Source organism: Sarcophilus harrisii, chromosome 1 (assembly GCF_902635505.1).
Source record: "Sarcophilus harrisii chromosome 1, mSarHar1.11, whole genome shotgun sequence".
NCBI classification, from domain to species: domain Eukaryota; kingdom Metazoa; phylum Chordata; class Mammalia; order Dasyuromorphia; family Dasyuridae; genus Sarcophilus; species Sarcophilus harrisii.
Genome location: NC_045426.1, coordinates 120,422,945 through 120,450,173, shown reverse-complemented (window position 1 = coordinate 120,450,173; position 27,229 = coordinate 120,422,945). Strand labels below are relative to the sequence as shown.

At 37.3% G+C, this 27,229-nt stretch overlaps 1 protein-coding gene across 2 annotated transcripts; it reads left to right on the top strand.

The window, feature by feature from the left end:
* The first annotated feature begins 781 nt into the window (after positions 1 to 781).
* On the top strand, positions 782 to 26,038 carry ZKSCAN2 (zinc finger with KRAB and SCAN domains 2). 2 transcript variants are annotated; one of them, XM_012543341.3, is made up of 7 exons: positions 782 to 2,154; positions 2,633 to 2,819; positions 10,674 to 10,765; positions 11,129 to 11,252; positions 12,108 to 12,785; positions 17,023 to 17,511; positions 23,253 to 26,038. In XM_012543341.3, exons 1-7 carry the CDS (start codon positions 1,744 to 1,746, stop codon positions 24,101 to 24,103), a joined length of 2,832 nt encoding a protein of 943 aa, XP_012398795.2. In that variant the 5' UTR covers positions 782 to 1,743; the 3' UTR covers positions 24,104 to 26,038. The 2 variants fall into 2 exon arrangements, with proteins under 2 accessions (XP_012398795.2, XP_012398797.2); XM_012543343.3 differs by lacking the exons at positions 10,674 to 10,765; positions 11,129 to 11,252.
* Positions 26,039 to 27,229: the final 1,191 nt, after the last annotated feature.

The window sequence follows — 27,229 nt, the reverse complement described above, 5'->3', positions numbered from 1 at the left end:
CTTTCAGTGGGCCCAGGAACTCTGCGGCCATCGGGGGGGGGGGGGGGGGGGGGGGCCTTCTCAGAATTACAAAAGGAACTAATTACACTGAAATAGTAACCAGCTACTCTAAAAGCTTCGCGGGCCTCAGCTGGGGGACGCCCTGAGACTCAGAGGAAGCGCCCAGTCCCGCAGGAAAAGCGGCCCCGCCCCTTTGTCAAGGACCAGCAGGCAGGCTGGGGGAGGGGCTCAGGTATGGAAACACACCTCCACGGCCACCCCACGCTCGGATTCGCACATGCGCACTGGGATCGGCGCATGCGCTGTTCCCGGCGTTCTTCCCTCGGGTCGCTCGCTTGGCAGGTGTGGCGTCTGAGGCGGGGCGGGACCGGCGGGGCCGGGGGTGAGTCATTAGGAAGACGCCGGCCGGGCCGCGGGGGCGAGCCCGGCTGTGGGGCTGCCCGGGGTGCGTCGGCAGCGCGGTGGGTGGGCGTGTGCTGGAGAACGGCTGGCGGAGCGGGTGGGGCGGGGCCTGGTCTCTATGGAGACCGCCGCGGGGAGGGCGGGGGGACCCAGAAAACCGACCCGGGCCGGCCCTGGGACACCCTCTCTCCTCGGGAGCGCCGGCGTCCAGAGACAAAGGGAGGAGAGGGCCGCGAGCCGACCCCCTGCTCTGCCCCCGGCCGGGCCCTGCACGGGGCAAGAAAGAGCGTGCGAACCCGGGAGGGCGGGGCGGAAGGAGCCCTAGAACCCGGGAGGGCGGGGCGGAAGGAGCCCTAGAACCCGGGAGGGCGGGGCGGAAGGAGCCCTAGAACCCGGGAGGGCGGGGCGGAAGGAGACCTAGAACCCGGGAGGGCGGGGCGGAAGGAGCCCTAGAACCCGGGAGGGCGGGGCGGAAGGAGACCTAGAACCCGGGATGTTAGGGCTTGTAGGGACAAGGCGTGAGAGCAGCACTGTAAGAAACTCTAGAACTGGAAGGGCAGGAGAATATGCGGCAGATGGCAGGACCGAAAGAGATTTAAGAACTGGGCCCATTAGAACTTGGAATATCAGAATTAGATGGAACTTTGGAACCCAGTGTGTTAGAGGGAAGAAGACCTTAGGATCAAATGTCAGCGTTGGAAGGGAGCTTAAAACTTAGAAAGTCATAGATGGATGTGAGAAGACACCTCAGATCGTGGAGTCTAAACTGATTTTACAGAGGTGAAAACAAACACACAGTAGAGGTGATACAACTTTCCCAATAAAGTCACTCAGCAGGTTAATTGCAAATCTAGGTCTAGAGCTTAGTTCCTTAGTTCTACCATATATTCTTTGGTAGAATATATGCTTATTCTAGAAATCTTTTCATTGCCCCAAACTCTATTCCCTGTATCCTTAAATAATATTTTCTTGAGGGATTTTTAACCCTGATTCCTACCCTTCTTTTCCCCCATTTTCATTTGGAATTGCCTGTGTCTTACATTCAGATAGTGATTTGTTGTTATACCCTACTAGTTTCTTCCTCTGGCTCCTTCTCAAAGCCCTCTCAAAGCTGAGGGAAAAGTATTCAGAAAAACCAATTTCCTCCAACGCTTGTGGAATATAAAGCAGAGTTTATAAACCAATGGATGTATAAATGCCCTTTGTCTTTCGAATTAGAGACAAGAAGCTGAATCAAGTTAGTATGTCTGCCCTGTATTCTTTCTCTTGACTTTCTTTCTGCCACCTCAGAGAAATTCCTCTTACCAGGAGACCAAGATTTGTGACTCAGCTTCTAGCTGGATGAAGTCAATGATGGCTGCGGCTCTTTGCCCTCCAGTAAAGACTCCTTTGGAGCTAGAGGGACACCTGATAAAGGTGGAAAAGGACGCTTCATGGGCTTCTGAATCAACCTATCAAGGGAAGGACTCTGATTCTGAGACCTTGCGCAAGAACTTTAGGCAGTTCCGTTATGAGGATGTATCTGGACCCTACGAAGCTTTCAGCCAACTCTGGAAACTTTGCTGCCAGTGGCTGAAGCCAGAAGTGCATTCCAAAGGGCAAATCCTTGAATTATTGGTACTTGAGCAGTTCCTGACCATTTTGCCCAAGGAGATTCAGACCTGGGCTTGGAAACAGTGTCCAGAGAGTGGTGAAGAAGCTGTAGCTCTAATTGCAGAGTTGGAAAAAGAACCTGGAAGACTGAGGCAGCAGGTGAGAAGAGGAAATACAGATCTATGTAATTAGAAAGAAATGGGAATAAGGAACAGAAAGACAGTTATAAAAGAGTGGGGATAAATTAGTGCATATTACTTCACTATTAGTGTCTAAATGTATACTTGCTTTCATGGGTAATGCTTGGGCAGTGTCAAGAGTCAGGAGATTTCTTATGTAGCTGTCTGAAGTCTTTCTCTGGGGAACATGTAAAGTTTTGTGTCTGAATAGGCTTTTTTCTTCTTTTTCTTTTTAAGAGAATCAAGCCCACCTATACTTTTTGCCTTCTTCCTGGATGTATGTTAACTTAACTCTCAAAGCATTCCAGGCTGCTTTTTCTTGCCCCAAAACAACGCAGTTCTGATTCCTTCTCTATTCCCTGTATCCTTAAATAATATTATCTTGAGGGATTTTTAACCCTGATTCCTACCCTTCTTTTCCCCCATTTTCATTTGTGATGATGGATATTATTTGCCAGGTTACAAATCATGTGCACTTAGAGAAGACACTGTCCCTTGGAGCAGCATGGGAAGTACCAAGCTTTCAAATGGAACAAGTAGAGGGCCAGCCTAAGATGGTAACAGAGGAGAAGGCTGGGAAACTACATTTAGGACTTCAGGGACAACTAAACCATAAAGGGGAGTCACAACCCTTACAAAAAAATGGTAAGAAGCAAATGCCTGTCTTGAGTAGATTAGGAAGTCTTGATCAGGCTTGAAGTCTTAGATTTGTCAAGGCTTCCAAAAATCACCTAAGTGAGAATTTAATATCATTTTCCATTTTCTAGTCATCATATCTGTTTTTTGCTTTATGGCACAGCATTCTGACAATCAGTTCTACACATTCATTGTTCATCATGATGATGACTAATAATGTAGATCAGCTATTTGGCTAGCTAATGGAAAAGCTTTAAGGGAACAGATTTTGTCTCATTGGATGATAGAAAACTTAATTATGAGGTATGCCAGGCAGCCAGGAACGTAATTACATATCACCCAGTTTTACTGGATTCTCAAGGTCCTATCACCATTATCTGGAACATCTTGCTACAGATCACAATGCTCTTTGCACCTCATTTCTAAACCCACAGGTTAAAAAAAATAGTGATCCAGACAATTCTACCTCTAGGCTCCTGGACAGAACTGCACCAAATTAAGTATCTATTCAAAGAACAGAGAAGTAGTTATTCTTCTAAAAGATCTCTACAGAAGAGGACTCCTTATCCCACATCATTAACAAGTTTTAGTATTTAACATCTGTGGACATGTCCTGAAAAGTTAAAAGTGCAAGTGTATCTGCTGTTAATTACTGCAGTTTTTTTTTCCTATCCTCAAGATAGACAAGAAATTTGTCATTTCCTAACATACATTCAAGAGCACATATGCCCAAATGAATGTTGTTCTTTGAATATTGCTTTGATAGAATATATGCTTATTCTAGAAATCTTTTCATTGCCCCAAACTTATTTGTGTTTCTCTTTTGGAATTGCCTGTGTCTTACATTCAGATAGGTGTCATTTTGATTTTAGAGGGAAATTTTATTCAGATGCAGTTAATAGTAATAAAATTCTATTTTTGTTATTTTATAATTATGCTTTATTTTTTAATGACTTCCTCCCCCCAAAAAAATTTATTTCACAGATTGGTCAGCTACCTTATTCATCAGATGTGGCTCAGGATGACTTCTGTTCCCCAAAATCAAATTGACCCTCAGAGAATGAAGATAAGCCATTACTGAGGATATTGAAAAGAATGTGTTAAAAGTTCTAAAGGCAATTCCCAAAGTGGAATTCCAAAAAACATTTGAAGCAGTAGTAGAATTGTTGGAATAAGTATATAATCTCCTGAGGAGACAGCACTCATTTTGGATCTATGAGTTCTGTTAGGTTTGTTAATTAGTCATATTATTTCATAGTTGCAATTTATATACTTAAAGTCTACCCTCAGACTAAATTATTCCAATTCCCTTTTGTATGTGTCTTCTTTTCAACTCGTCATTTTTGTGATTTTTCAGACTTTCTCTAGGTTCTTCACATTTTCCTGACATTAAGGAGCTCCTCACTCGAAGCAGTACTCTCATTAGAATCTAACCAACTCTTTATTAAAAGAAACTTAGGAGTGGAACTTTGTGTGAGAGAGAGGGAATAAGTACATGTGAGGATGGATTTAAGAAAAATTGAAACAATTGCTTAATTTATTTTTTTAAAAGCCGTCCAGAAACCAAATGAGTTCCCTGTAAAAGTTATAAATACTCTAATAATGAAGGCATTTTATCAGATTTCCTAATAATTTGCAGAATCTCAAAATTGAAAGAGACATCAGAAGCCCTCTAGTCGAAACTATATCTAAGCAGGAATTCCCTCTACAACACAATGGATAAATGATCATTCCTTCTTTTGTGTAATGGATGCCCAAGAAAAGAGAACCCACTTCCCAGGGCAGCTCGTTCTACTTTTGGATACATAACCTCAAGCTTAAAGGCACTTTTCACTCTTTTTATTCCTTCCTCTGATGCCAAGCAGAACAAGTGTAAACCTTCTTCTACATAATAGCCTTTAGATTTATGAAGGCAGCTGTCAAATTTGAGCTTTCTCTAAACATTACCAGATCTTTCAGCCTGTCTTCTTGTCAAATTATCTTTAGGCTCTTCACCATCCTTGCTCCTCAGTGAACCCATGCTCTTCCAGCTTATTAATGCCATTTTTAAAATGTGAGGCCTTGAAATGAACATAGTATTTTATATGTGGTCTAATCAGGACCAGAATACATTTCTTTGATGCAGCTTTAGTTTAGAGACCCATAGTGAGGAGAAATCCATTACCTCCTGAGGTCAAGTTAATTTCGTTTTACACAGCTTTATTTGTTAGGAGATTTTTCTTTATATCAAAATAAAATCTTTTTCTGCAACTCCCAAGAATCTGTTGCCCCTAGTTCTGCTTCATGGAACTAATGAGAAAAAAAAATCTAATTCTTCTTCATTATAATCTTTCAAATACTTTCAGTAGGGTGTTTTTTCTAAATCTCTTCTTTAGGCAGATATGCCCAGTTCCTTCAACTCATTCTGATACAACATTACCTCAGAGCCTTATCCTGATTGCCCTCCTGTAGATGTTCTCCCTTTATTATTATCTTTCCAAAAATGTTGCTCCCTGGGATGAACACAGTAGTCCAAAGGTGGTCTGACTAGGACAAAGTACAGCAGAGTTTTCACCTCGGATACCATTTAGCTTAATGCAGCCAACATTTCATTAGTTTCTTGACTGCCACATCATACTGCTGTCTCATATTGAGGTTGCAGTCTGCTAAATTTCTCAGATCATTTTGATAAAAACTGTTCTCTAACTATGTCTCTATGATTTTATATATGTGTGTTTGATTTTTTTGATTCCAGCTCTGGGCTAATTCTAGATCTGACCCTAAGCCAAGTAGAGTAGATCAGCTTCTCTAAATCTCAGTTTCCTCTTTGTTAAATATAAATAATAATATTTAAAATACCTACTTCATAAGATTGTTCTATTACAAGAAATTATATTATTTAATGTACTTTGTAGCCACAAAGCATTAAAGATAAGATATAATGATTCTTAAGAAATTTCCATCCCATCATGTTGGTCTAGACCAGAGTAGCACCTTCCCTAAAGGGCTATGCAAAGTCTTCATTTATTCACTCTGAGGTTTCACATGATTATAAATACAATTTAATGTTTATAGCCCAAATTCTTGCCTATTTCCTTCAAGAATAAAGGAGAGGAAAAAAATGGCCTCTTTTTTATCACCCCACTAAAAATATCTTCTGAGAAGTTTCTGAAAAGTAAAGTATCCCAGAGTATAGAATAGTCCTACCTATGTGTGATCATTTCAATAGATTGATCTTTCCAGTTAGCCTAGCCAAGCCCTTCAGAAGATGCATGGGCCAAATTCCTGGGGCATATTTTTGGTTATTTGTCCAAGTCAGATTTGGGGAAAACCAAGGTAGGAGTAGAAATCTCACATTAAGGAGGAGAGGATGCAACAAACTCTCACTTCTCCTTTTTTCTCATTCTACACACATCTTTGTATTCCCCTGGTTCCATGTTCCCCTGTTTTGTGAACTGACTCCAAATTATTTCATGTACTACAAATATCTAGTCCCTGCTCTGGATAATACTACATTAGTTGCTGTTTTTAAGATCCAACTCTGGCTAAGAAAGTCTAACTAAAATGTTGATTAGAGCAACAATATGTCATGCCCTGAATCTGTGACTAGAACCCTTTTCCTCACTTTTCCACTCTTCTTCCACCAGCATCACTTGGTCCCTCAATGTTCAGAGCATACCAGTCAGTGTTGGGGGAATTTATAATATAAAGTATACAATCTAAAAAAGGATATAAAGGACACATAAAAATGCATTTTGTTTAACAACAGGAAAAAAGTCATGACAAATCACAGGTAGTTTACACACTTTATTACTGTGACTAAAGTTAGGTGCAGCTAATCTGGAAAGACCTCATTGAAATGAGTTCCGTACAATGTGTTTAAAGGAGGACAGAAATGTAGTTTAGTATGGAGAAAGGAAGGACATGCTATATACAAGGAAGAAATTTTCCTTTTCTTTTTCTAATACTCCAATACTAAAAGTAAAATAGAAATCTTCCATGTATATTAGGAATATTTAACTTTGTTCATATCCTGAAAGCATCCTTTCCCATGGTCCTCGCCCTTTATCTGTGGATCATTTTCTATTTTATATAGAACTAGAAAGCTGAAATTAAACCCTGGCCATCCAATTCCATTTTCTAATTTTTGTCCAACTCTAGATATGCTCCTGAACTATCCTGGACTAAAGTTTTCCTGACTATATATTAAGAACCTGAAGTTAAACTATCTTTTAATCCAGGAGAGTAAGGCAAGAATATTTAGAAATACTGCCAAAATATGGTCTAAAAGATTTAGGGGAAGGAAAGGCATCTCAATTAATCCTGACATCACTTTACAAGGTAGGTACTGTTATTATTCCCATTTTACACATAAGGAAATTATGTCAAACATGTTAAGTAGCTCATGCAGGGTTATACATAGCTAGTAAGTGTCTGAGGCTAAATTTGAATTTGTCTTCCTGACTTCAGACCTAGAATTCTATCCACTACACTACCTAAATGCTTCCAATTAGTAATTATCCTAGGGAAATTTAAGCAGAGAAATGACAAAAATGGTTCTAGGTATTAGATCCAAATTCCTTCCATATTTCCAGAATTCACATATTTCTGGAACTTCTTTAGAACAGAATGATTTGAAATTGAATTTAATTGCATTTGAGTTGATCCAGATGATCTGAATCCTTGGACTTGAGAATGGAATCCAGTGAGTTTATGGAGAGCAATTAGTGGTTGAAACAATTTTCATTTAACTCCTTACTTCCCCACATTTAGCTCAGAACAAACATGACTTTAGCTTGGACTCTTTGGACCTGAGTTTCTTCCTCTATAAAATGAAGGGTTTGAATTAATTTATGTAACATCTTCTCCCTATCAAAACATTTCTAAAAAATGGCAATAATAGTGGCCACAGCAGCCTTCTTCAAGTCCCATATTTTCTCTGAATCACTTTCTGATCATCCCAGTGCACAGTGATCTTTTCTTCTCTGAACTCCTGTAGCATGTATTTTCTTCTACTTATTTAGTTATTATAATACTTCCTTATATTATTTTTCTATATGTATGTATTATTTCTCATATTTGATTAATGAGCTTAATATATATCATTATTGGCAAAAGTTCCAAAGAGCTTTACTAAGCAAATGGTTCATAAATACTTAGGAAAAGTAGTAATGACACCTTAAAGTCCACTTAGGGTCTTCTTAAGAATGAGTCCTGTACAGCTTTTTATCCTCCATAGTAACTCCACATGGATTATGTAAAAAAAAGTAAAGAATTGTCTAATTGGTTGCAATGTTCAGAAAATTCTCTCTATTACAGTCAGAAACCATCCTAGGCTGCCTAGGGAGCAAAACCTTGGTAAGAAAAAGAAAATGGAAACTGAGATTGGAAGGTGACCTCCCCTGAGGGTGAGAGGTCATCCAATCTGAAATTCAAATTATGTCGAACTCCTAAGACCCATCCTCTGCAGAGTTTCAAGCAGCCTCACCTGGCCATATCCTGTCAGAAACCCAGTTATGTCCCTGAGGTTAATTTTCCCTATAAAATCCACCTATGGACCCTCCCATGGCTGCTGCCTTCCTTTGGATCAGTCTACCACATTCTGTTTTGGAGATGTCTTTCCCCTTACTCTTCCCCACCCCCCATGCTATGTGTATCTCTATGCACTATGCTTCCCAACTCCACTTCTCCTGCTTACAGCTAACATTTAGGGTGCTAGGTCCCTTTCAGGATTTAGCCTGGCAGCTAAGGACATGCCCCAACCTCCTGGGGTGTTTTCTTTCTCTTAATTGGGAGTTCCACTGAGGAATTTGTCTTTTATGTGCTCTCCCAATTCTATTTCATATTTACCATTCCCAGGGTCTATTTTAACCCTTTGTGTGGGACAGTGACCCTCATCCAAATTAAAATCAGAGATTCAAGGTAAGAAGCCTCCCCCCCCCAAAAAAAAAAGGATTTATTACTATCTCACAAGAAAGGGAAATTCCCACTAGACAAGGGGTCAGTAGAGGAGTGCAAAACACAAGATTAAATAGACTCTGAAGGAAGAAGCCCCCACCACCAGCCCTGACCTTTTTTCCCATTGTCTGGGGGAGTTCAAGCTTACACTCAGAAATCTATCCCAGAAACAAAAGAATACAAGTAAAACTCAATTTGAATTTCCCTAGAGAACTATTATACAAGTAGATATTCTTGGATGAGAGAATTCCCAAAGCCAGCATCACCTTTAAAAGAAATACTTAAATGCTAATTAAGGGGGAAGGGGGGAAGGGGGGGACAGGAGGGGAAATGGTCATCTAAGACAATCGAACACTGCAGCTTTTTGACTATAGCTCAACTTGTTATTGCAAAAACTCAAGTCACAATTAGGGCACAGTTTAAAGCCACATTCCCATTTGAAGTATTCACTCAGTTTATCCAATTCACCTTCATTTTGTCACTAACCTCTTCCCTAAATAAATCTACCTTTTGCCAAAGAGAATGGCCATTGTGAATTCTTCACATGACAGAACCCCAACTCTTTGGTACCTATTATCACCTAGTATCTGCATTCACCCACACCAATACTATTGAATCCCTTAGGCTCTCTGAGGAGGAGGAGGAATAGTTAAATTTAAAATTAAATTTATAAAACTTAAATTTGTTAAAGAGAACCTGTATCTTTTTTTTCTCAGATAACTCATTCCTTTAAGTCTTTATTCCAAGTGACTCTTAAAGGGGAAAGATTAGTTTGTATAGAGATTAGTAATTAGTAAACAGATTTTTCTTAACAGTTTTTAAATCTCTGGCTAGATCACCTTCCTCTCTCCCCCCCCCCATGTAATAGTTCATAATCCTTCAAAGAATATCAACTAATTTTAATAAACAAATAAGAAACTGTTAGGAAAATAAATCTGTGACTACCCAAAAGAATATCCTATTTATTGCATAACCAAATGTGACTGATATCATTCTGAATGATATTAGTTTACTATTGATTACAGGCCTTAACTTATATGTATTGTTATTTCTAACCTGGAGTGACTTTACTTCCTGTTGTATTAATTCATTTGGAATTGTCTCAGAATGGTGGTATCCCAAAAGGAATTCCTGGTTTTAAGATATTTGTACTATTTTGGTACATTGATTTGCCTGGAGGATGTTTTATAAAGGAGATTGGTTCCAAAGGGAGAAATGCAGCCTTATGATTGTACACCTAAGAGAGGATATGTTTCAACAAAAGAGATTTAAAAGTAGAACAAACTCAAAAGTCTAGAGATCCAAGTAAGCTATTTCATTATATATATCTAAGAGAGATACATATCTCTCTTAGAATGTTGGATTTCAGGGTAAAAGTAGTCCATTGCTTGAGCTGTCTCTTTATCTCTTCATCTCCTTATAGTAATGGTGGCATATTGTATAAACTAATTCAGTTAAAGAATCATATTTTCTTTAAGTTTATTGGTATGTTTGGGGTTTGTATCACCTTCATTTTCATAACTATCACTCCCCCATCCTAGGAAACTATTCCTTGAAATAAAAAAGAAAGAAAAAAATTCAGTCTAGCAAAATTAACCAACACATAAACCTTGTTTGACAATAAATGCAGTATTCTACACCTGTAGTACTCTTGCCTCTGCAAAGAAGGAAAGGAAATGCTTTTTCTCAACTTGTTCCCAGGGTTAAGCTTAGCCCTTTACATTACATGTAATGTACACATATTACAATTACAAAGCTAGGTTTTATCTTTCTATCCTTCTAGGTATACATATAAACACATATTAAAAACACATTAAAAGCCCTGGGAATACAAAGACAAAAATGTAAGTCCTTAAAATAGAGAAGAGGCAATAATTAAAAGACTAAAAAGCCCAGTGCACTAATAGCTTCTTTCTCTTCCCTCAGCTTTTCCTCCTTGGGTTCCTGACTTTCCTGAAAAGAGGAACACTAGACAACAGGAAGTAATGGCTATGCCCCTTCTTACTGCTGGGTCCCAGGTACATTGTAGCTCTTTTCTCTGACTTCTCAGAAATCATAAGATCTCTTTGCCACCTACCTTTCTAATTGCTTCCTTTTGTTCTTTGCCATCTTTTGCACCCACATTGAGATGGTTGGTAGAGTTCCTGTGTTTTATTTTCTGGAAGAAACTGGACTCGGCTTTTTATTTATAATGTTGGCAAATCTCCCTTATGTAATGGCTATCCTGCAAAGATTCTCTCCTTCACCAACAAATAACCTATCTCAAGGCCCTTTATCATATTTCTCACCTCAAGGACCCTCTGTGTTTCATTCTCAGTCATTCATTCAGGAAAGAGCAATGATGGTTTTCTTGTTGGTACTAGATGTCAGTGTTGTTACAGGAACCTATATGTTCAGGAATGTCCAGAAATCTCTCCTATAAAAAGTGGGAACATCCGAATCCTGCTCACAAGAACTTCTGCAGGGGTATCATTAAGGAGAATTATAGGAACATGGTTTCACTAGGTAAGGACTTCTTTCCTGTTCAGTTCTGCTAATAATAAAATTATCTCTTTCTTTTGGACTTCAAGATAGTAGGAGTATCCCTACTTCCACTTTTTCCATGGATGAAAATAAATTCTCACCCTCTAAGGCCTTCTAACAAGAACTTTAATTAATGTTACGTCAGGATATAGAGACAAGAAACTTTTAGTTCTGGTTTCCAGGCAAAGACTTTCTCCTCAGAGGATACACTATTCTCTGCAGAGCTATAAACGAACTAATTCTCATTCTGTATCTAAATATTTGTTTCCATTTCTTATTCCTTCCTCCTTTTTTTTTAATACAGACAAAATTTTCCCAGAATTCTTTACTTATGATCCATGATATCCTTAAAAGATAAATAGATTTTAAATTCATTCATTCATCACATCTTTTACCTCCTAATTCCCATAGCATTTTGCCTTCATATAATAGGCATGAATATTTGAATTTCATTGAGTACCTATTATCTGTTTAGTGCAATGCTAGGTGATAGGAAAAAAATTTTTTAAAGGAACATAAAGCCTGATACCATCCCTCACAGTGCTCCCAGTTTATTTGGTAGAGTTATAAGTTTGGTAAAAATTAAATAATAATACAAGGCATTACATTATTATGCCAAGTAACTGGCTGATACATAAATGCACTAGGATTATGGAGGAGGTGTTATATGGAACTGACATAATAGGAATTAGTCTTTAATTGAACTTTGAAGGTAGATTTTGAATATATAGAAAAGCATTCTATGCAGAAGTAATGTGGAAAGAAAAAATGCATTAAAGAAGAATTGATTTTGGGGTGTACTTTCTTTGACAAATATAAAATATATTCTTCCAAAAGGAATTCCAATTTCAACAGCTAAGAAAGTGTCCCAACTAACTCGAGGAAAAAAGCCATGGGTCTTAGCCCTCCAAGGCTCTAGTAAGAGACATGTCCTCCGAGGCATCCATACAGGAGAGAAGCGGGGACCCATCCAGGTACTGGCAAAACGGAATGGAAAAACCTGGAGAGAGCAGCAGCCATGGGTCTTGGAAGATGAAAGGATTGCTGGGGTACATTGGAGCTATGAGGAAACAAAGACCTTTCTGGCAATTCTCAGAGAGTCTCGGTTTTATGAAACACTTCGGGCTTGTCCTCGAAATAGCCAGATATATGGAGCTGTGGCTGAATGGTTACGAGAATGTGGCTTTCTCCGGACACCAGAGCAATGTAGGACCAAGTTTAAAAGTCTCCAAAAGAGCTACCGAAAAGTAAGGAATGGCCACATGCTGGAGCCCTGTGCCTTCTATGAAGAGATGGATGCCCTATTGAATCCTGGACCCAATGCCACAACTACTGACATCCTAAAAGAGACTGACTCTCCTCAAAGGCAGGGGGATGTCATTCCCAAAGCTGAAGAACAGAACAGATGGGAGCAGGGGGAAGCTACAGAAGAATCTGATAGTGATGAAATGGGCATTGAGTTTACCCAAAAGCCTGAGATCTCTGGGACTCCAGCCTTCTTCCAAAACTTAAGTGGTAAGATTTTTTTCACCTTATTTTGTCATACAAATAAATGTAGTGTTGTCTGGTGTGGAGGGAAGTCATTGTATTAGAAGTGACTAAATCAAGATTACAATATAATTGTATATCATAAATCTTCCTATAGAATCTCTAACTTCCTCCAAAACTTAATCCCTATCTTCTCTATGAGGTCTTTCATGATCCTTCCAGCTACTATTGCCTCCCTGCTGAAATTACATTATCTTTATTTTGTGAATTCCATAATGAAATCACATAGATATTTTGAAGTTTTTGAAAGTAACTCAAAATATATTTCTTATCCTGTTACTTTTTGGGGGAGGGGGGTATATTTATTTGAATATGTTTTTTATATTTTATATAGATTTGTCTGTATATATATATTATTTCAGTAAATTATAAGCCTCTTGATGGCAGTAGCTATTTCATATTTGCCTTTGTATCCTTATGCCCTAGCATGTTAGATACTTTTTGATTTATTGATGGATTGCTCTTATACGCTATCTGTTCACAGTGATATCAGTAACAATCAAAAATAAAAGGACATTTGGTGTTCCTAATAGCAGGGTAAATCTAATTAAAATCACATTATCACAGTGGAATTTCCTCCAGCTTAAAACTCAAGATGAATTTGAACTTTTTAGGACCTTGACCTTAAATGTCTCAGACCATAGGGATCTATGGCTTTGCAAATGGTTCTTTTCTAAGTCTGAACTTGAAAACTTGAATAATGAGGCTGGATCTAGCAGCTCTGGTGCATTAAGAAAGTAACAGAGAATCCTAGATGACTTTGTACTCCCTCCCATTCCCTTAGAATAAATATATTATACATCAGCCTTGTCTATCTAATTTAAACATTTAGGGCCAATCTGTGGTGATTCCAGACTTGAGTGGTTAGTGTTGGTCTTGATCCATACACCTCAAGGATAAACCAGTGACACTCTTTATTGACATTCCCTTCATTAGCGTATTTGCTAAAATGTACAACTAGTACAGACTATGCCACTAGTTATATTAATTGTACTATTGCCAAATGGTTTCTCAACTTTGTACATCTGTTTCTACAGTTATAAAAGAACTCTTTGGAGAAAGAGGGAACATTATGGTCAAGGTAATAGACAAAAAAGGAAATGTTGACACAAATGGAAAGGTTAGAGAGGAGTATGGCACTGAACGCAGCAAAGCCATTAAGAAGGAGGAATTGCTTGTAGTTATCTAGGGCATTGATGACAAACTCAAGATGCAGCAGGGCCACAAATCCATACAGAAGCATGCCTTGGGCCATATATGAATTTAGTTTTAAAAGGTGATATTTCCTATGTGTTATTGTATTTTTATTTATTTTATTAAATATTCCCAGTTACATTTAATTTGGTTTGGGCCACATTCAGGAGTGTTGTGGATTGAATAGGGTTTTGTGTCTGATTCCAAGCTACACTGTAGGGGAAGAAGTGACAGGATTTGGCAGTAAAAATGTTATAATGGGAAATGAGTTGAAAATTACATCAACATTGCTTACTCAAGATGTTAGAGAACGATGATGTTGCCCATTATGAGGAACATGTTGGCCCCAGCAGAATACTAACAGAAGCTGAAAAGCTATAGCTTCTTCATGATCCTTTTGAGTCAGTAGTGAAATAGCTTGTCAAAGGTATTCTGCAATTGAGCATTCTTTAGGTATAGTAAAATGAGAGAATTCAGAAATCAGTATGTGTGAATTACCTAAAGATAGTGTTGCTTTATGAGGTTAGTACTGCCATAAAGAGACTCTGTAGTTCTACTTTGCCTGTATTTAGGATATGCTTCCAACAGAGCAGTGATGCCATGGTTACAGGTTTGTGAGAACGTTTCAGCACCTTTTCCAGTTGTCAGAGCCTTGCCCCCATTCTTCTCATACAGTTACCAAATACCTAAAGATAAAACATGTCCTTTCATCTTCCCTACCCCTTAGTTCTTCCTGCCTCTCCTACCAAAAGAAAAAGTAGAAAGCAACACGATAGATGCCACTGATAAGCAGTGGAACCCTCTCTGGTCAAAAAAAGATATATCCCTTTGGGTTTTTTCCTTTTTTATAAAGACTTACTCCCTCTCCTCAGTTTCATATAACCTTCCTCCATACAGACAATAGTATTCTCATCAACTATCAATTTAACTTGACAACCCACTAATTGTTTAAGAAAGAGACCTAATCCCTTTAAAATAAACAGACCATTTTAAAAACACTTAAAATATGAAAAATGTTTAGATAGAAGTAAAGTAGTTTAAATTTAGGGTAGTAATTAAATTCTTGAAAAGAAATTATATTCCCAGATTAGAACACATAGAAGGAATAAACAGAAGTAAAAGGCACAGTTAGTAGACATCTGAATGATCTTTTGGGGGGCATTCATTTGATGCTTTGGTAAAGTGTATGCTAAAAATCCTTAAGGATGATATGGGAACAAAACCAAATTTCTAACTACCTATGGAATTGTCCAGAGGTGACACTACGCTAATTCAGTAGCAGGTTTCAGTACTATATAGATAATAAAAATTTCGGTCTCCAATGAGAGTCCTTTATGATAGGATCTCTTCCATGAGAGTGCAGTGTTTAGACTTAGAACTGTGGTGTGAATAAAAGAAGGACTTCACTACAGTTCAGTATGAAAAATGAACTGTGTATAATTAATATAAAGTCCTAGGAATGATTGAATTTGATACTTATATAGATCTGGCTTTTCGTTAGCATGGGTACTTTTTTTTTTTTACCAACGCAGATCACAACTGTCCCTTCTTTATTCTGCTGTCTGATAGGGGATTCAGTTAGAATCTAAAGTCTAAATTGACCTCTTCACAACTTCTCTTTACGTCAGCTCTCAGCCTCAGCTTCCTCTGTAAAATGGGAGTAACAATTTTTGTACTATCTATCCTTTAAGATTGTTGTAATAGCGTTTTGTAAGCATTTTAAGTACCATATAAGTATAAGTTATTATATTTCTTATTTACTCCACTTCATTAAATTCTCTATTTCATACAGGTATGCCGTCTATATCAAAGATGTCAAATTCACAGTCCACAAAACTTTTAAATTTGGCTGGAACCAAATTTAAATGTAATTGAGAAGTGTTTAACAAAATAAATAAAAACAATAATGTGTAGATAATATTAATTTATGGTTTCCTATGTCAGTAATATGGCAAGGATCAATTTCTATTTGAATTTGACTCCATAGTCTCTACACAGTGACAAAAAAGATTTTGCTTTCCTGACTCTATAATATTCATACTTCTCCTGAATCAAGGCTAAGGATATTGAGCTTTAAAATCCATTCTAAATCAATTCTTATCCTTCATGACATTCAGGTTTTTAAATGAGAGGTTTTGACTATATGATCTCTAAAATCAATTCCAGTTTTAACATCCTGTGATTCTATGAAATTTGGATAAATACTATTACATATAATGCTCTCTTGATGAATTTTAAAATATATCAGCTCTTAATATTATACTTTTTAAAGTATTAAAATATTTTATTGAATTTTTAAATTTTTATTTTTAAAAATTAATGAAAATCAACCTTTCTTTCCTCCCTACCCCCCTCCAAGAAAGAAAAATAAAATCCTTAGAACAAATATGTATAGTCATTCAAAACAAATTTGGTTATGTCCAAAAATATATATTCTCAATCTACACCTTGAATACATCACTTCCTTGTCAGGAGGTAAGAAGCATGTTTTCTCATAACATTTCTGAAATTGTACCTGATCATTGTATTGATTATAGTTCTCACATCTTTCAGACATTTGTCTTTACAATATTGTTGTTATTGTATAAATAATTCTTGTTCGGCTCACTTTATTCCACATCATTTCATACAGGTCTTTTGAAATGATCCTCTTCACATTTTTACAACACAGTAGCATTCCATCACACTTATATACCATAATTTGTTCAGTTGATAGATAGCCACATAGTTTCTAATTCTTTGCTACTACAAAAAGAATAATATCACAAAATATGGGTCCTTTTTTTCTTTCTTTGAGCTCTTTTGGAATGTAAAACACTTTGGAGCTGTATTTCTGGGTCACAATTTAAGTAATATGATTGAATATTTTTTATGGTAGACTGATGAAAGGGTAATTTCTGATAACTCAGAAAATTTTTACAGAAAATCAATAGTTCATCCTGTGTTGCTGTTGGCTCTAGATTCTACTATGCATATGGTCTTATTTCTTAACTTTGTGCTCTGATGGCAGGTGTACACTGGGGCTATGAGGAAACTAAGACTTTCCTTGACATTCTTAGTGAGTCTCGGTTTTATGAAGCCCTTCAAGCCTGTCATCGAAAGAGCAAAGTATATGGGGCAGTGGCTGAGCAGCTTCGAGAATGTGGCTTCCTTCGGACACCAGAACAGTGCCGGACCAAGTTCAAAAGTCTTCAGAAGAGTTACCGCAAAGTACGGAGTGGCAGTATGCTAGAATCATGTGCCTTCTATAAGGAGTTGGATGCCCTGATGAATACCAAGGCTTCTGCTGCCCCCACTGCTACCCTGAAAGAAATAAAGTCTCTGGTGCAAGAAGAAAATGGTACTGACATCGAACCCCAAGAGCAGAGAGACTGGAAACATGAAGAGTCCTTACAAGCAGCTGTGGTGGAGCACTATGAAAGCCAAAGAATTTGTACCAAGGAACTGATAGAGGAACCTGGATCCCAGTGCACTCCAACTTTGGGTCAGAACCTAAGCGGTAAGAACCTTCCTCAATGAGGTCACAGCCTAAAAGGGAGAATGTCGAGCCTAGTCGCTGGCTCTAGAGGGGAGAGGCCAGTGACAATTGAAGTAGGTGAGAAATCTCCTAAAAAGATGTTTATCTAAAGAGGAAAGTGGAGGGCCTGAGGTCAGGAACACCCACCCTTAGAGGATGAGCAGCAGAGCTAGTGGAGAGAGATACAGAACTGGAGTATTACTGAGTCAGGAGCCAAGGCAGGAGAGCAGGGGTGCACCTCAAGGAGTCAGCAAGAATGAAGATAAAGAAGAGATCATCTGATGGAGTGGTAGGTGCAGAAGCCCAACTGAAAAGAGTTAAACAATAGGCAAGTGTTGAAGAATGAAAATAAACCACTCTGTATTAAGGTAGGAAATTTCCAAGCAAAAGTCAAAGTAGTGTGTAGTGTATTTAAATTAAATCACCGAATACTTATATTGTATTTAATTTATACTTTAACATATTTAACATGTATTGGTCAACCTGCCAGATGGGGGAGGGGATAGGGGGAAGGAGGGAAAAAATTGGAACAAAAGGTTTGGCAATTGTCAGTGCTGTAAAATTACCCATGCATATATCTTGTGAATAAAAAACTATAATGAAAAAAAAAATTAAATCACCGAAATAGGTGTCCATATGGAGCTAAGTGCACATATATAATAAACAATTAGTGAGTTTTTTATTGAATAAAAAATTTCTAAAGGAAATCAAGTGAAATTGTAGGAATGTTGACTAGAAGTTTAAAATAGTCAACCATGCCAGAAAGCTGGCTTAATGTCAACATAACTCTAACCCTGCAAAAGGTTCCAAAGGAAACTTTTGGAAATCCAGATTAAGGACTTTCCCTTCCATACTTGGTAAACTTAAGGAATATCAAAACTTGTTTAATTCAACAAACATTTATTAAGCACCTACTGTGTTCAAGGTACTGTGTTCTAGAAATATAAAGATGGGAAAAATTACTCAATCCTTTTTCTCAAGAAGCTCACCATCTAATGGAGGTATCATTCTTATATATAAGTGTAATACAAAAGAGAATGTGAGTCAAAGAATGTCAAGCAAAGTACAAAGGAGAATCACTGAACACAGGGGAAAGTTGAGAGAAAGGCAGCCTCATTAGAATGGAAATTATATTGCATAATGGAAGGCCTTGTGGGAGATAGGTAAGCCAAACAAAGAGGTAGCAGTAGACATAATCACAGACCCTTAGGGATAGGAGAGATATGGTCTGACTGTGCTCATTTGGTACCTGTAGATACTGAAGCCCATAGAGGAAGTGTCTTACCCCTGGTCACAGAGCAAGTTAAAGGCAAAGCTGGGAATGGAATCCAACTCTGGTCTCAAATCTCTCTTCTTGCAACTAGCAGGAGGTCTTCACTTAAGCAGCACACTAAGGATATCTTGATTAGGAATGGATTGGGGCAGGTAGTGAGGAGGGTGGTGGTATTTTTTGGAAGCCTGGCATTCTAATCGTTGAACATAGAAAATAGCTTAGAATTGGAAAAAACAAAAGTTAGAAAAATGGATGCTTTTTAGCTATAGGTCCCTGCCCCATTCTACTAACTTGGAACTGTGTGTGAACTCCCTCCTGTGCCCAGTAGCTATGACATCTCTGTGAGAGGCTGCATTTTTCACCTTCAGCTTTTGCTTCAGGATATCTCACCTATAGAGTGAGCAGTGCCCGAGAGAGTAGACAAAATGCTTATCTATCAAAGAGATGAAGCAACTTAATTTAATAAGTCTATGCTTCGATCATATGTCTTCAAATCATGTTCACTAAAGACAGGAGGAACTACCAGATGAGGAAACTCCCTCTAGCAGGGCTGGATAGTACTTTCTGTGCAATATCTAGATTTTACAGTAATGATTATAGAGCACTTAATACAGTACCTAGCACATGTTGAATTCTAGATAAATGTTAGCTATTAAGTTATTATCATATTAGTAAATGGGAGATGCTTGGGTATTTTATAAGTTGTTTGAGAGTAGAAACTTGCATCTTCAGCTGCTAAGTGTTTAATAAATGTTTGTTTGTTTAATTGAATTGAATAAAGTACTCATCAAACATTTCCTAAGTGACCATGGGCAAGTTATTTAATATTTCAGTGTCTTTATTTCCAAAATTAGGATAATAATTTATTAACCTACTTCACGGAATGGTTGTGAGGAAAGAGTTTTAAACCTTCAAGTGTGAATTATTTATAATATTAATATTCATGAAGTTATAGAATGTTAGAGCAGAAAGGGATTTTAAAGGACTTCTGGTCCAACCTCTTAATTTACAGATGAGAACAATAGGGCCCAGAGAGGATACATGACTTACTCAGAGTCACGTAGCTGGCTAGTGGCAATGCTGGGAATAAAATACAGGTGCATTTTCTAATACTGGAAAAAACAGTCTGAGGAATCTTAAAAAAAATGAGATTAACAAAATCTAAGACCCATTGTCAGTAATGCAAGAAATACTGGAAACTCTAGACTACATATAACACTTTAACATGTTTTTGTTTTACATTTTCTTTCTGAAATAGAGAATTTGGGAACCATTTTTAAATTATTTTTATGACCTAACTTCATGAATATTATTTGGCCTACTCTGAAGAGATCTACTTAAAAGATTGTGTAGGGGTTGAGAGTATGAAAAATTGTTTCAAAATTAATCATCAAATCTGCCCTAGGCTTATAAAAAACTTCCATTGATCTTGTCCCTTTGAGCTATCATCTACTTTCATGCTAAAATTAAAATTTAAAAGAATAAGGTATTGCCTCTACTTCCTCACTGTCATCAGCACTCCAACTTCTCTCCCTAAGGTTATTAATGATGTAATTGTCAAATCAGTGACCTTAGTACTTATTCCTTATCTATGTGTGCAACATTTGATATAATTTATCTTTTCCTTAGTATTCTCTTCTTTCTTGACATCAATGATATTGTTGTCTTCTTCTTCTGTCTCTTTGGCTCTGCACTCTTTTTATGTGATTATTCTTTCTCCTCCCATTCCTAAAGTTTGTACATCCCAAAAATCTGCTCTTTTCTCACTATTGGCTGTTTCTTGGTGATCTCAACCACATCCATGATTTGGATGATTCTGTTGCAAATGATTCTCTGCTACCAAATTCTCTCCTGAGCCCCAGGCTCACATTTCCAGTTGCCTAACAGTTTTATTATGTCCTGTCAGTTTACCTCTAAAATATATTTCACAGTCATCCTTTTAAGCCTTCACTTGAGTTGTTTCTTAACTAATCAGTTTCTATATACCTTTCTCAAATCTGTCCTTTATATTTCCACGGAAGTAAACTTTCCATCAAACATATATCATGTTGCCCTTTTTAAAAATTCTTCAGTGACTCCACATCATTCATTAAAATTAACCTGTTTTCAAGGCTCTCTGTAATCTACCTTTAACCTACTTTACCAGTTGTATTTCTTACATTTACCAATTACAGTCTAGCTATATTGTACTATTCACTCATTCACTACTCCTTTATTTCTTCCTGTCCTTTCTGTCTCTGGATTTGCACATACCTTTCCCTGTGCCTAGAACTCCCACATCTCTACCTGTTAAAAGCACTTTTTCTTAAAACTCAATGACTTCTTCAGTGATGCCTTCACTTTTTCTTTACCTGGCAGTGCTCTCTCTTCAAATCTTGTTACTTTCTTTGATCCCTTACATGTAGTCTCACTTTTACTATAGTTGTTTCTGTACTTCTTTTATTTCCTCTATTAAATTATGAATGTCATTAAGGTAAGAATTGCATTGTTTTTCAGTTCTATGTTCCTAATGCCTAGTAGATGCCTAATGCCTAATGCCTAGATTTGCACATCAGAGGCATTGAATAAAAGTTTAATGAATTGAGTCAGAATCAAAAAATTTTAAGAGTTGGAAGAAACCTTAACACCCTTCTGATTCAGCCCATACTGGGAAGAAATCCCCACAATAACATTCATCTAACAAGTGATCATCTAGCCTCTGTTTCAGAGCTTTTCATTGATTAGGGATCAACTAAACCCAAAGCAACTTATTCTACTTTATGAAAGCTTTGTTAGTTTTTTCCTAATGTCAAGCCTAAATTTGCCTCTTTACATTTTCCATAAAGAGGTTCTGTGGTCAAGGACCAAAGAGAACAAGTCTAATCTCTCTTCCATATGACAGTGCTTCAAAAACTTGAATACTGATATCATCTCCCTTATTTCCCCCAACTAATTATCCCCAGTGTCTTCAGTTTTCTCATGACAAGAATTTAAGGCCCTTCACTGTCCTGGTTGCTCTCCTTTGGACACTGAACAAATTTTAATGTTTTTCTTAAACTTTGATATGTAGAACTAAATATAATCCTCCAGATACAGTCTTGATAGGGACAAGTTACAATGAGATTATCATCTTCTTATTCTTGGAACCTGTGTTTATCAGTGTACCTATGATCTCAGTTATTTAGGCTTCCACATCATACCACTAACTCATCTTGAGCTTGCAGTTCACTAAAGCCACCCAATGTTTTCCAGATTGTTCTTGGCCACACCTCTCCTGTCCTATACTTGTGAAACTGATTTTATCTCAGTTTTAATTTGGGTTCAATTTTAAGACTTTACAATTGTTCCTATTAAAATTTCATATTTTTAGATTCCATCACATCCTCTGGTCTCTTGAGATCTTTTTAGATTTTTGTCACTGAGTGTTTTGTGTCAATTTGATGAGTATACTAACTATACTAACCTTAGTCATTAATAAAAATGCCGAATGGCACAGGGCCAAGCTTAGATATCTGGGGCACCTTACCAGCAACCTGCCAAGATGACATCGAGCCATTAAAAATTTTTTGAGATCAGCCATTCAACTGGTTCCTGATCCACAATATAGATTATCATCTATTATATGCCTTTGTCTCCTTCTAGCTAGATCTTTCTTTATAATTACTGCTTTTTTTAGTTGTTTATAAACCTGCTTTGAATAATCAGTGCTGAAATTTTTCCAGGAATCAGAATCAAATTGGCTGATAGCTTGAAGAATTTTCTTTCTGAAAATTTAAATTACATTTGCCCTACTTTGATCTTATTAATCGCATTTTAATTTTTTTACTCTCTCTTCCATTCAGCCCTTTTCATAGCTGCCAAAATAATTTTCCTAATATACAGTTCTTGCCATTTGACTACTCTATTTAAAAACTTTTAGTGGTTCCTTGTTATAAGGCAAAAGTACAAACTCTTTAACATGACATTTAAGACCATCCACAATCTGGCTCCAACCTACTTTTCCAGATTTATTCTCCTTCTTGGTTTATATGTAAACCAAATTGGACAACTAATTGTTACTTGTTCTTGTCCTACATTCTCCTGCTTCTTTTCATTCATGCAAATAGCTCCCATCTGCCATGTCTAGAATACCCTCCCTTCCCATCTTTACCTACAGCAATCCTCTTCTTTGAAGACTCAGCTCAAGTACTAATTCTTCATCAGTCTTTCCTTAATTTCCTTCCCTCCTTCCCTCAGCTAAAAGGTATTTTTCTTTCTCAGATTTTGGGTCTTCCCTTTCTTCCATCAAATTCAATTTTGTATTTTATTTTGTACTTTATTGGATGTATATGTTACCCCTAATAGATTATAAGCCCCTTTAGGGCAGAGTCAGATTTTTTTCTTTTGTAATCTCTAGAAACTAGCATAGTAACTCACACTTACTCCTATTGCTTTGGCACAAAATCACATTTTTATTTTCTTTTTTTTCCAGGTTTTGAGATGAGTAGTAGGAATAAGGAAGAGCCAACACAAATTTATGAGAAAGTAGAACTACATTCAACATTACCAGGAAAATCTAAAGATGGCATTCCCCATGATAGTGATCCAGGAAAAGATCACACAATGGAGTACAAGTTCAAAAGACAGTGGAGAAATTTCCTCCCAAGAGATAGACAAGGAAAATTCATTATCCAGCAGAGAGATTTAGGAAAGGTCACAGGTCATTGGAGACCTTTCATGGGACGGAGACCTTATAGATTTTTCAAATATGGGAGAAGTTTTCTTCAGAGCTCACATCTTCTTATGTGTCAGACAGCTTATCAGAAAGAAAATCCTTACAAATGTAATATGTGTGGAAAGTGCTTTGGTAGAAGCAGGAACCTTATTAAACACCAAAGAATCCACACAGGAGAAAAACCCTTTAAATGTGCTGAGTGTGGGAAAAGCTTCAATGACTCCTCAAACTTTGGTGCTCACCAGAGAATCCACACAGGAGAGAAACCCTATAAATGTAATATGTGTGGAAAATGTTTCAGTCAGAGCTCAAGCCTTATAATACATCAAAGAACTCACACAGGAGAGAAGCCTTATCAGTGTGACGAGTGTGGGAAAAGCTTCACCAACAGCTCTCACTTTAGTGCCCATCGTCGAATACACACAGGAGAGAATCCTTATAAATGTGTGGATTGTGAAAAAAGTTTTAGCAACTGTACCCAACTTAGAGAACATCAGAGAACTCACACAGGAGAAAAATCCTATGAATGTTCTCACTGTAGTAAAAGCTTCAGCAAAAGCTCAGCTCTTACTAAACACTGGGAGAGAAAAGCTTGTATCACAACTTAAATCTGATTGTACCCCAGAAAACTTAGACAGACAGGGCTGATGAGTTTGGAAAGACTTTTTGATAGAGGTCATCTTCTAATTAAATGTCCCTTTGGACATTCTAAAAAAAATAATTTGCATTCCTCATCCTCATTCATAAAATAATCTGTCACAGTCCTGGAATCAATTCTGTATTTATCATAAAAAATAATTCTTAAGATAGCCAGGAAGTGTTGATATTCAGGCAGCATGGATCAAGCTCCTATTTGTCTCAACTTGAATCTTCCCCTGATTCTATGATTTGATGCCTCCTTTTTTTAAAAAAGTGGTGAAAACATAGTGTCTTACTTAACTATGTTAATCTGTTCTGTATTTTATGGCTGATTATACTGGATTATTGTTTCCATCGCTATCAGTTGAAAGATGTTTCTTTAAGGAAATGGGAAATGCTAAACATAATCACATAACAATCCCCAAATGAACTTGGGCTCATTAGTATATCAGAATCTTGGGTCTGAAAGGGACTTTCAAGAACCTCTCCCCAGAATTGTATCTAAAGCATCCTAAATAGATGATTAACTGTTCCTGTACTGCATTTTAAGGTCATTGTTCTGGTCCTTCTGTCCCTGAGAGAAAGAAAGAAACTGGTCACCTTCTTTGTGTAATATATAATTGGAGATTAAATTCCCTTAGCCTTGTCAAGGAAAAGTCCTATTTCTTTTTAATTCCTGTAATTGTAGGACAATTAGGAATTGTCCTAATTCTTTTTCATTCTTAACTCTTGTAAAAGAGTAATTCTTACTCTTTTAAATTCTTACTGTTGTTTAAAATTTCTGAATTTTCATACCCATCTTGGATTAAATAGAATGCATGCTTCTGTTATATATTACCCTTAGAATAAAATAAAATTCAAATACCTTATAGTTCTACCCAATAATTTTTCTTGTTAAAATAATACCTTGGTTTGTCAGTGAACATTTTATCCAAAGTAAGGTCTTGAATCCCCAGTGCCTAAGTGGCACTTTACTTTAGCTTGTACTTAATACAATAATATATTGAATAGGTGAGTGAGGTTTTCCAAGACATTAATCTGCCTATAACACACTGAATAATTTCTAAGTCTCTACAACGCCAGTAGTTTCCTATCAAGAAACCCAAATTTCCTAATTTCTTCCTACCTAGTCATAGGATATCAAAAAATCTAAAAAAGCTATAAGAGAACATCAAATCAAAACCCTAGGGATTTGACTGGTTAGCCCTATTTTATGCACTTGAGAGGAGTTCAGAGAAAACTGAGAACGGGAACATTGAAACTCCGTGGATAAAAAATAAAATCCAAAAGTCCAGATTCTCTGATTTTAGAGGGAAAACTCCTTAGGGGAAAAAAATTATTAGACTGAGGAAGAATTGAAGAATTTAATACCAAGAAAAGCAGATTAGATATTTTATTTGGGGTGGAAGATGATCCTAGATGTGGTACATGTCATGGGGCAAATGAGGAACCTTCTTTTTGGACTTCTCTGAAAAGAGTGTTAAGACTTAGAGACCTAGGTTCGAGTCCTCACTCCATCAATTGCTAATCAAAGGCAAGTCAACACAGTCCCCATTCTCAGAAAGCTCTCATTCTAATTGGGGGAGATAACATATGTAGGAGGGTTTAGCTGCAAAGCAAATAGGAAAACCCAGTGGACCTCAAAGTGCAATGACAGGGCAGATAGTCCCCAACGTGGTATCAAGAAGGTATAATAGTAGGGCAGTTAAGGTTTGGTGTGTTTTACAGTACCTATGCAAATTGTAAAGCTCAGTGGTCCTGTATCTTAGCAGAATTGTAGTTGGACTCCCTAATTATCAAACTATTGTGAGAACCTGTCTTCCCCATGACCATTGGCAATGATAGATGCAAGATTTTACAGGGGTCCTCAAACTTTTTAAATAGGGGGCCAGTTCACTGTCCCTCAGACTATTGGAGGGTCAGAATATAGTAAAAACAAAAACTTTGTTTTTGTGGGCCTTTAAATAAACTTCATAGCCCTAGGTGAGGGGGATAATCGTCCTCAGCTGCCGCATCTGGCCCGCAGCCCGTAGTTTGAGGACCCCTGGAATAACAAATCCAGTACTAGTTTCCCAATACCACTGTTATATCCAGATGAACTGGATGACTTTGAAGGGCTTTTCTAATTCTAATTAAGCATAAATAAATGCCACAAAAGTGCTTTGGAAGATTAATAGCATTTCAATAACTGGAGATTAAGTGGAGGGACATTCTAGACAGAGAACATGTAAGCAAAGGCAAGGAGGCAGGAAAGTTCAGAAGGGGAAGAAGAAAGAATAGTAAAGCTTGACTGAAATATAGGCTACATAGAGAAAAATGATAACAGATTAGAGAATGAAGATTTGTTGGAACCAGATCTTGGAGAACTTTGTATGTCAAGTTCAGGAACTTGCACTGTGAGATAAGAGAGCTCCTGGATGCTTTTGAACAGGAGAAATGATACTGATTTAACACCTAGAGGAACATAAATTGCACAGTGGATAGCACTGTTGACCTGGTCTTGGGAAAGTAGGAATTCAGATGTGACCACAGACCTTTTATTGACTGTGTAACCCTGGAAAAAGCCAAACTATCTTGGTTTGCTCACTTGAGGGTGGTAAGGAGGGATAATCCTACTTCACAGTATTATAGCAAAAATAAAAGGAGATATTAAGCATTTTGTAAATCTTAAAATACTATATAAATGCTAAGTAAAAGAAAATGCCAAATATCTATATGCAAAGGGCTATGCTAAATGCAGATTTAGGATTTTGAGCTAAAAGGTACCTAAGAGGTCATCTAATTTCATTTTACAGATGAGGTTAAAGAATTTGTGCAAGGCTACACAAAGATTCAGAGCCAGCCCTTCTATTTAAAATGCAATGTTCTCATCATCATGAACTCAGTGTTGGGGTTTCACAAAAGGTTCCAGAGTAGGGAAATGGTATCACTGGATCTATCACTAGGAAAATTAGGAAATTTATGTCAGGAAAACTATTCTGACAATGACGTGAAGAATTCATTCGAAATGGAAAAGACTAGAAGTAGGAAAATTAAGAGGTTAGAAAGATGTTATGGTAATTAGGGCTTAAAATAGGCTGGTGACTGTAAGAAAG